Source organism: Cavia porcellus, unplaced genomic scaffold (assembly GCF_034190915.1).
Source record: "Cavia porcellus strain 051 isolate PalLab524CR breed Dunkin Hartley unplaced genomic scaffold, mCavPor4.1 scaffold_7, whole genome shotgun sequence".
NCBI classification, from domain to species: domain Eukaryota; kingdom Metazoa; phylum Chordata; class Mammalia; order Rodentia; family Caviidae; genus Cavia; species Cavia porcellus.
In genome coordinates, this window is record NW_026947490.1 from 26,676,854 (window position 1) to 26,688,066 (window position 11,213).

Consider the following 11,213-nt stretch of genomic DNA (forward strand, 5'->3'; position numbering starts at 1 on the left):
ATTATACAAGCCCTGAAAGAAAATCACTTGCAACCAAGACTGATGTATACAGAAAAATTCTCTCTCAAAATTAAAGGAGAAATAAGATATTTCCAAGACAAGGAGGTACTGTGGGAGTTCATGGCCACCAACACAACCCTACAGAGAATGCTGAAGTATATTCCAGAGAGAGAGAGGAAGAGATACCAGGATTTGAGCAACAGTGGCAGAGGGTCCTCAATGAATGGGGCAGACAGTTTAACAGGGGAGTAAGGTGGACAAATTATAGCTGTAAAAGTGGAGTAGCAGACATGAGGCAGAGATGGTAAGCTATAATCTTAAATATAGATAGCCCTGATACACTAAAATAAAAAAAAACAGGCAGAGAAGATTAGGAAACAGGCTCCATCGAGATGCTCTGAATGGGAAATATACTCAACTCAAATGAGGGTTAATAAATTGAAAGTCAAAGACGAAGAAAGCAAAGCTATATGCAACAGGAAACCAGAGAGAAATAGGGACAACTCATGCAGCAGCTGCAGACAGATTAGAAAACTATGACGCTTTTGGGCAGTGTAGAACTACATAGCTGGAAGGAAGAAAAACCCTATGATTTTCGTGAGTAAAGGAGTACAGCTCAAGATCAAGCACAAGGGTAGAAAAGTTCAGCAACACTCAGATAGACAGCAGCCTGGCCCCCTAATCTAAAAACTAAAAGGGCTAGTGAGACCCAAAATATACAAAGCATCCTGAGAAGGGGAAAGGTGAAAAATAGCCTAAAAAGGGAAGGCAGAGGTCATTGTTAATAGTGTATCAGGATTTAAAAGTCACAGTAGTCTTATCGCTCTGTTTAGTTTGAATTTATTTTGTTCCAGTCTGTCTACTCATATTAGATTTGAGGGCAGACATCTAACCCAAAAATAGCAGGTTATACCATGGTAACTATCCTTAATTTCCTATTAACTTAAACTGAAACCCTGTATTACTTATATTGTCATACTATGACTGCTCTTATTTGAATCTGGTTTGTTAGACCATAGTTTTGCCTTGGCTGATTTTATATGAATTTGGTATGCCTGATAGTATCAAGTCTAAAATTAGAGGGCAACTACTCTGAACATGACAAGATATAAAAGATATAGAGGTAAAAGATACCTGTTTGGATTATTAACTGCTCTCAAGTCCTACAATGTTTTCAAAGTTTTGTTTTTCTAAAAATAGCTATGTAATACTATGCTTAACTATATTAAGCCTGATGATGTGGACAAGTCTATTTATAAAAATAGCTATGTAATACTATGCTCAACTATATTAAGCCTGATGATGTGAACAAGAGAAAGCATAGTAACTATGGTAGATCACCTAATATTGTGGTCTTATGTGTCTTTTTCATTGCATGTTTTTCTAGGAATTTGTTTCACTGTCTTATTATGATTTGTTTTTCCCTATGATACAGCGAGGATAGATATACATGTAGAAATTCACACATTGGAAGAAATTTTCAAACTATTCATGGGGACAGATTATATAATGCAAGATATAATGAACAGATACTCTGAAGAAGAAGAGACACTAAGAAACCCAATGCTAATTCTGTAGGATTATGATATAAAACCTTGCAATACTATTATTCACTGTTCAGAGTGATATTAGTCTAGTCTCTTAAGTTCAATTTCAGCATATGTCAAGATAAGGACAGCTACTATGAAGAGAATGAGAGACACTATGGTAGTCATTATTGTCTTCTCAAATGTCAGATCTTGAAAACCTAAAAAGCCTTCATCATCCTGTAATGATTTGATTAGTTCTATAATATGCAGTATAATATATAGCATTATATTCTATAATATTCAATGTGTGTGAAGATGGGGACAACTATTTGGAAGAAAACTAGAGACAAGAAGATAGACACGAAGGTCTCCAGTGGACTTGTTTTGAAATCTGTATTTTATTAAATTGTTTTTTTAAACTGTTTTGATATGTTTAATCTTACACTTTTTAAGGTAAAAAACAAGTGTGCAGGACTGATAACCATATTGCTAAGTTTTTGTTGGATTGTTGAGCAGAACTGTTGGCAGTGTCACTATTTGAATGCCACTTTACATACTTTAATTTTGTAACCTGAACAACTATTTCTAAGATGACAATATGTAACTTATCAACTGGTGATTTCTTACTTTTTATTTTTCTGTAGTTCTGTATAATTTCTACCCTTGTTTTTTCTCCATTTTTGTTTCTTTCTCTTTAAATAAACAAAGAAAAGAAAACTGTGCTGCTACAAACATGAGTGCATATATACTTCGATGGTATGCTGTTTTTAATTCTTTTCAGAATTCTTCACTGAAGGGGAATAGCTAGGTCAAATAAGATCTCTAAACCCAACATTGAGGAGTCTACACACTAGTTTCTACAATGGTTACACCAATCTGCACTTCCACCAAGAGTGGAGAAGTATTTTTTTTCATCACGGCCCAATAAGCATTTGCTATTGGATGATTTCATGTACATAGCCATTCTTTATTGTATGAGATGCAATGACAGTGTTGTTTTAATTTGTGTTTCTCAAACGACAAATGATGTTGAACTTTTATATATATATATATTTTACTTTGCCATATGTATTTCATCAGGGAACTGTGCATATTCATTTCAGATACACATTTTTAACTGGGTATTTTAATTAGACAGTCTCATTTTTTCCAATTTTTTATATGTTTGAGATGTAAGACTCTGGGGACAATTTGTCAAAAACAACTTTCCTACTCTACGAGTTTCCTTTTCACTTTGTTGGTCATGTTTTTTTTTTTTTTTTTTTTTTTTTTTTTAGGGTTTTCTTGGTTGTTTGTTTGCTTGTTTGGTTTTATTTTCCTTGTTTTTTTTCTGCAAATACCATGCTGATTTTATCACAATAGCTTATAGCATAATTTCAAGGCAAGGACTGTGATGCTCCCTGATATGTCTCTGTTACCTGGAATTACTTTTGCTATTCTAGGTCTCTTATGGTTCCAAATGAATTTTAGGAGTGTTTTCTGTAGTTTTGTGAGGCATGTAAATGGTATTTTCATTGGGATTCCATTAAATCTGTATAGCAGTTTGTGGTCATTTTCAGTATGCTTGTTCTTCCTAACCATGAGCCAGGCATATTTTTCTATTTTCTGATATGCACTTCAACTGCCCTTTCCAGAGCATTTTATTTGCATTGTATACATTTTTTACATTGATTCCCACAAAGATTGTAATAGTTCATAATCTCATGAATGATGTAGACAGGTTGATTTTCACAAAAAGTATTGTCAAAACTTGCCTTTATAATTGCTCATTATTGTTTTTTGTCTATAATTAGGAGTATCTAATTTTTGAGTTATTCCCACACAGGAAATATTATTACTCTGTCCAAGAAGTTGATAATTTCTCTTTTCTGTATCTCTTTAGTATCCTGTTTGTTTATTTTAATATTTTTGGCTGGTTTTGTTGCTGCATAAAATATTTTACTTAAAGTAACCACATTTGTAGCTTCTTTTTTCTTTCTTGTGAAGTTTGGCTTCTGTTCACATGCTTTTCACCAATACCCAGATCTTCAACTTTCATACATATTTTAATAACCAACAAAACATTCATGTAAAAATTTTAAAGTTTTTGATCCTTAACTTTAATAATGTGACACATGTGGGTCCAGCATTGCTTTTCAACTTGAGAGTTCCCAGTTTTCCCGGGAATGGGTGTCACAAGGCATCCTTAAACATCGTATGAGTTGAGCTGACTTCTAAACAATCAAACAGTGGGAAGTGCCAGGAGTTGTTTCAGAATCTGCAAAGATATTCCTTCATTCAACATTTTTATTTTCTTTTCCAGGCCAATGCCTTTTTTTCAAGCACAAGATCTTTGAAATAATATTTTGTTTTTAAAAGTTGTGATAAATCTTCTCTGTCACAAAATCACATAAATTTTACTTTTATTGCACAACTTTCCCAACTTTTTTCCCATAACCAATAATGAAGTGAAAAAGTTTATCACTGTATACAGAATACATCAACCTCAGTGCAAAAGAATGTACATGATGGACAGCTGTTTTGAAGAGAAGAAGCGGCATTACTGTAGCCATTGTTGATTTTGCTATTGTCTGGTTCTTAAGGCCTGTATTACCTTCATTATTCTGTTTTGCTCAGTTTTGTACTATTTTGTTTTTTATGAATTCATTTGTGTGTGACAATGGAAATAACTATTTAGAAGAAGGCAAGAGACATTGTGATAGCTACTGTTGATTTCCTGTTGTCTTGCCTTGAAATTTGTGTCACTTACATTGTTTTCTTCTGATCATCTTTGTTGTGTTTTGTTTTACCCTCATTAAAATATTTAAAAATTGTTCAAAAAACAAAAATGCACGTGATGGTTCAAACTTAATTCTCATTAGTCTCCCTAGCACTTTATAAGCCACCCAGTAAAACATATAAAGGACTTCACATTAGGGAAAGACAATAGTGAAGTGGATGGTGCTCTGCAATGCATTCTGCAAAACAACAATAACCATATATATATAAAAACTTTAACAATAACCATATATATATATATATAGCCTCAGCCCAAACAAAATGCTTAAATCAATGGGCTACAATTTAGGAAGTCTCTTAGCATTTCAGATAAAAATTGTTGATGAGAAAAAACTATCTTAATTGAAAGTATTACAAGCTGTGTCTAAAATTTGATCAGGATGACATATGTAGGCTTATCCCTGGGCATAGAGTCATGAAGACATTATAAGAAACACAACTTTATCTTATTATATATTATGGAATGAATCTGGAATTCCTCCCAAACATAATAATCACATTAATTTTTAGCAGTATTTATATATATACTGTTATTTTTGCATTACCTAAATATGTTATAGAAACATTTCATCATTATGCTGTATTTTTCAGGCATAGATCTGAGTGTAGAGTCCAACAAATTGTGTGGAATATAGTATGAGCAGCATATATTTGTTGAATGCACAAATACAAAACCAAGTATGCTGAAGTTTAACACAAACATGACATAATTCACATAGAGATTTATGAATAAGGTGATTCCGGACAGAAGAAAAACTCAGACAAACTAATGACAATACAAATCAGAGGCATTTATTTTTCTAAAAAAAATTATTATTGTTTAACAATATATTATTATTTAACATTTAACAATTCACATGGTATATATTTACATTTACATTGTTTACATAATATCTACTCTAGTTGTTCCTTACATATTTTACATATGAGATTTCAAAACACAGCCATGTCCAGTGGTGCATATTTTCATCTTACATGGATCAATAGAGATAATCCTCTGTTGCAAAACATAACGTATGTGTGACACTAACTTAGCCACTAAAGAGAGTGTGAGGGCAGATAAACCTCATCACTGTAAAACAGAAATATTTAGAAAATAATTTATTATTTCTCATCAAAAAGAAAGGACTGATGATTGGAAAACATGATGATAACACTGCACTAATTGCCTCTAAAGCAGGAATTTTCTCATGTACAGACAAAGAGTAAAAAGTGAAAAAGTTATTTGAGCAATAGAAAAAAGCAAAGCAACTCACCACCAAAACAATGTTTTGAGTTGCTCTGATTTCTGCAGGTGTCTGGGAGGAGCATCTATGGACATATTTAGCTATCCTGTGGTGTCGGTATAGGAGACTCACCATGTAGAGGCTGGTGCAGAGCATGAGGGTCAAAAATACAAGATCTTGGGCTAATATGACAATTATATATAACCATGAATCAATGGTTTTCATCTGTCCAGTTTGACAATATGCATGAGAATACCCACGACCAACAAGAGAAAAATTTCCAATTGCTCTTACATGTGGAATAACATTGATATAAATAAGCAAGTTGTTGATCCAGAAGATAAGCAAAGAAGGCATAATCATTGCAGAGAGTTTAGGCTTCAACAGTGCCCACTTGGAATTAACAGAGCTGATAGTGATGGCTTGAAATGTACTCATAAGTGAGGTAGTACAGATGGAAACACCACGGGTAACTCTGCGTGCATACAAAATTACTTTGCATCCAGTATCATCCAAAAAGTGTCTTATTCCAAAAGATACCATGATATATGGTATAAGTGTGACTATGATAGTCAAATTATTCACCACTGTCAGGTGAATCATAAGGAAGTCTATAGGTCTCATAAGATGAAATTGAGATAATAAGGTATGCATCAATGCCATAAACAGTGAGGAGTTTGAAAGGACACCAATACAAACCTGTGATATGAGGAAAAAGCCAAAATATACTGCACTGGGAAACATTTTATAAATGATATTTTGATAGTTGAATTATATTAGCCAACCTAAATTGAAAAATAAAATGTTTCATGAATTTTGTAAAAAAGTTCTGCTTCTACAAAATAAAGAAATAATAAGAACCAAGGGAGTAGGGTTCATGCACATAGGAGAGGAATTAGTGGACATGGATGTAGGAAAGAAGGGAGGATGAAAATAAAATTGATAAAGGATGTTCCAACATCCAAAGAAGAAAGTAATTGTTATATACTGAAAAAATATAAGAAAAATACAGAATTTCAAAATGATGTCTATGGGGTATTACATACAAAAATAGTTCAGGATTTGAGGAGATAATGGTATATCCAACTTCCCAAGCAGATGTGGCTCCATCAGTAACTGGATTCCATGGGATTCTTCAGAATCTTACAGTGCAGAACTAGGTATTGTGAACAGAGAGAAAAAAATGGACACACCCTCCATCCTACAAAACTAAAAGCAGGGCCTGATGGCCATGAGAAAGACAAATTTGCCTTTTTTGAGGTATTTCTCTTCACAGTGTTGAAATGTATTTCATCTGTAACCCATTTTAAAATACTAAGCTCTCTAAAGAGAATTTTTTTCTGACATATCAAAAGTAGACATTTGACTTTGTTTTCAATTTTGATTGATACCCAATGCTTCAATAATCATTAAGTGCTCGGTAATCATTAAGTACTTATCTAAAATGAAGTTCACCAGCAGATATTGCTACCCACTCTCCTAACCCAAAGGAAGACCAGAAATGGTTTGAGACATATTTGTTTCTTACAATTTGTGACAAAATTATTGATATGCACTGGATAAAGCTAAAAAGCCCAGAGTAAAATATTCCAGTGTGATAAATATTCCACAAGGCAATTGATATAAAATAATTGACATTCACATCATGGATGATAAACTAAAACTAACAACTATTTTGATACCAAAAGTTGATTCACATTTTGTCTGAACATTACATTGTGCTCTTGGTACAAAGAGATTAATTAGATTTTTAAATATAATCAGAAAGCAAAAAATAACTGTTATAATAATGTTGACACTGAAAATTCTAAGGTCAAAATTTCAACTCACCAAGGGATTCTGAATTAATTTTCTTCTGTATCATCCTTCCATAGAACAGGTCTTTCTTGTGCATGCAATGTCATCTTCAATCCCTTTTGTGATTTGGGGAAATTCTATGTTTCCTTCCTACTCAACAAGGTCAAGAAAGTCTTCTAAAATAACTACACAGTATTTTCTGTGATTCACAACTTCATACTTTCATTTCCAAACATACTGTAGAATAAATATATCCATGTTATGTAGTGACATGTATATATACATTGAAATAATTTCCTGAACTCGGTGATGTAAATGTGTGATTTCTGTACAATGTCATTTGTTCCTTGTACAAAATTTGTAATTTGGTATTAGCAGTAATATTCCTGGAAGTTTTGGTACCTATGTGACAGATGCATTTTTTTCAGTTTTAAAGCACATTTCCTCTTTTTAATGTGATTTTATTGTTTCAGGTTGACATTCATGGTTGCTCAGGTTTTGCTAAGAGGAGGCTTTGCATCATCTTCCTGTAGTCAGGATTACATGCCCAGGTATCTCCACTCCTTTTTTCCATTGTGTGTCCTCAAGAAACAGAGTTCTTTCACCATTAGTTTTGGAAAGTAGGTTACTGAATTTGACTAGAAAGTGAAGAATGAACAATGTGTGACCTTTTAGGGACTTGAAGGTAGGAAGTGACTGAGTAGCAGGACATGAAGATCCTTGTACCTGGAGGCAAAGTAAAGGATAAAAGTGCTAAATTCACAAGAGTAGGCAGCAGACAACAATACCACCACACCTGGTATCCTCAGAATATATGTGGGTTTGATAAATAATTAAGAGGAAACAAAATATCAGCAAAAAGAAAATCCACACTTTTGCAGAAGTAGAAATCTTTGGACTGTTAATGATTTTGCTTTTGCAAAAGGTTTTGAATGTGCCAGGATTGCCTGGCAGGAAAAATTGTTTTTATAGCCACAACTGCTATGGTCATGTCAAGCTCTACACTGTATGTACTCACCTGCACTTACAAACTAATTAGTATAGTGAAAGCATGTTTTCAATCCTATAGGTGTAACTAACCCTAGAGAACACAAACAAAACAGAAAAGTTGACTCTACAAAATGAACAATAGATTCTATCATTGTGTCTTTGAGTTGTTCATTCATCTTACGGTATCTTCATACATTGTAGTTTACATACTGTTGTATGAAATTTGTCCTAGTTACATGATATTTAAAGTACTTGTTAAATATCTAATAGGAAAATAGATAATGTCGTAACTCTAAGATATAAGCTGTTTGAGGGAGAGTGAGAAGTTGCAGAAAGAACTAGAATAATAGCAAGAAAAATGTATGTTCATGGAAAAGGGAGGATTTGGCTTTTTATAATACATCAGTCTCATTTTTTACACATTCTAGACAGCTAATAATCAGAAGCCATGTGTATGTGAATACAATAGATGGATGGATATAAATTTTTATTTTTATTTTTATACAGTAGTAAAGTGCTGTGCATGAGGAAAGATAAACATGAGTCATTATAAGACATTAATGTACCTTGGGACCACAAAGTTAAGTGAAATAACAAAAAAAACCCTTAAATGCTGCTTCATTTATTCACAAGAAGCTCAGAGTATAAAAAAGAGTAAAATAAAATAAGATAAAGGGAGAAGGCATCTGGATTTTTCTGAAAGGCAAAGGGGTTTAAGATATTAGGGGAGGTCCAGGATTTAGCTCAGCAGTGTAAGAACCTGCCTGGCAACTGCAGAATCATAAGTTCAATCACTGGTACCAAACATAAAAGATGCTATAAGAAAATAGAATGGCATTAAGATGTGCAGTGTGTCTATATAAAACAATATAATAAATGCAAACATGAACTAAACAATGAATTGAAAACAATAAAAAACCTAGTAAAGATAAGACAGATAAAGCTCTTTAGCAGTAGTAAACAAGTTAAAAGACTTAGGAGTAAAATAAAATGAGAAATAAGAGTGTTCTGTATGGCAACATAGATATACAATTGAAACTACACAGAGAAGATTACCATGGCCAGTGCACAAGAATCACACGTAATTCATCAAGTGTTCCATATTTTTCCAACTCAAAGAGACGTTGGAGTAACATATTGCATGCCCTAAAAGAAAATAAGCTGCAACTAAAATTGATTAAACAGAAAAAAATTAACTTTCTAAGTCACTGGAGAAATAAGACACTTCCATGAGAAAGAATAAAGGAATAAATTCACGATAAGGAAGCCAACTCTCCAAAATGCAATGAGATATTTTTACAAGGAGATGAGGGGGACCACAGATCAACCAATACCAAGAAATTAAAACAATTTTATAAAACTCATGAAAGAAAAGACTCAAATTCATACAGTTAAGAATGAAAAGCTGAAATCTCCAGTGGATTCTTCAGAATTCCAGAAAACCATTAGTGTCAGCTTTGAGAAACCCTTACTTGAAATTATACTATGAAGACATTGTGTCAATAAACTATGCTACTGGCAACAAAATGGACCTTAGGATCAGATCTGATTGGAAGATGCAAAAAGGACTCCAAAGGCACTCAGCACCTCACATTTCTGAAAGAGCTTGAAATATTGAGAGATGCAAATTAAGATAATCCTGACGGTCCATCTCACTCCAGAAAAAATGGCATCATCAAGAAATCAATAAAGAACAAATACTGGAAAAAATAATACCCATTTACATGTCTAAAAATAGAATTATTGGTGCAAAATATTTCTAACAATGAATCTAAAAATGGATGATCAAATCAACAGAGCAAGACAATATCCAAAGACACAAGTGATTTTAATATTATAACCAGCAAAAAATATATATATAGTCACTCCAACTGAGGCATCATACATGATAAAAGAGAACATACATCAGAATGAATTTTACTAAGAAACACAAAGTGATTTGTTGTTTTTATATGGTACCAAAAATTTAAGCAATAAATTACATGTTGTTAAAGATTGATCATTTTGTTTCGTTTTGGAAAAATGATGCAAGCAAACATACATGCTTTCTTTATGTCTCTCCTCTTGATTTTACACAGACATCACTATGATTAACAAGAGCAAAATCCAAAGTAATTTGAAGAAGCTAGCCCAGCCTGACAATATACAAAGTTTGAAGAGCAAGAATACTAACTCATTGGATGTTTCAGAAATTGTTATGATTATTAGGAGCAATGTCAAAACAATAAGCACTTAGCTATCTCTTTTTCATGAAAAATTAGTTTCAAATTACCATACAAAAATGACAGCATTTCTGGAAAAGAATAACTAGAAAAAGAGAAATCTGGAGTGTAGAATATGTTAACTGCATTTACACAGCCTACTTGAAAAACAAATCCTACTATTTACATAAAATTAATGCGCAGTAATCAAATATAAAAAAATCAAAAAGAACTACAAAATTTAAGTAGCATAAAATAAAGTCACCTGCAAAATTAATATATGATGAACTGTGTGAAGCCTCCACTTAGAGAGGATGTCACCAAACAGAATGATCATGACTCAGCATTGTAAATAAAACATGCTCACCAACTTAAAATGGTAACAGAGTCTACATTCATACCACCATCAATGACCTCATTCTATTCTGAAGTAGTCACAAATATAGAGTAGATGATGTACATTTAGACCAATAAGACATACAAGATACTAACAATACATGCTTATAACATGTAGAGATTAAAATATTGGAAATTAAAATATTGAATGTAAATATTTGCACCACAAGTAAATATTGATTGAGGTATTAGAACTCAAGAGAATATTATTAATAAAGTCAAAATGTTAGAGATATAACTTTTATACAAGGAATCAAAAAATTTTGTGAATATTAACATTATATTACTAGACCAAT

At 32.6% G+C, this 11,213-nt stretch overlaps 1 protein-coding gene and 1 non-coding gene across 2 annotated transcripts; one reads left to right on the forward strand and one right to left on the reverse strand.

The window, feature by feature from the left end:
* Positions 1–5,338: 5,338 nt before the first annotated feature.
* Positions 5,339–6,277, reverse strand: LOC134476714 (vomeronasal type-1 receptor 4-like). Its single transcript, XM_063252404.1, has one exon. The coding sequence runs from the start codon at positions 6,275–6,277 to the stop codon at positions 5,339–5,341; it is 939 nt and encodes a 312-aa protein (XP_063108474.1).
* A 3,046-nt stretch (positions 6,278–9,323) lies between these two features.
* LOC134477109 (U6 spliceosomal RNA) lies at positions 9,324–9,428 on the forward strand. The gene has a single exon (XR_010049003.1). It is a non-coding gene; the product is annotated as a U6 spliceosomal RNA (small nuclear RNA).
* The last annotated feature ends 1,785 nt before the right edge of the window (positions 9,429–11,213 follow it).

Coding starts and splice junctions, on each gene's coding strand:
- LOC134476714 (XM_063252404.1), bottom strand. CDS start 6,277: ATGTTTCCCAGTGCAGTATATTTTGGCTTTTTCCTCATATCACAGGTT.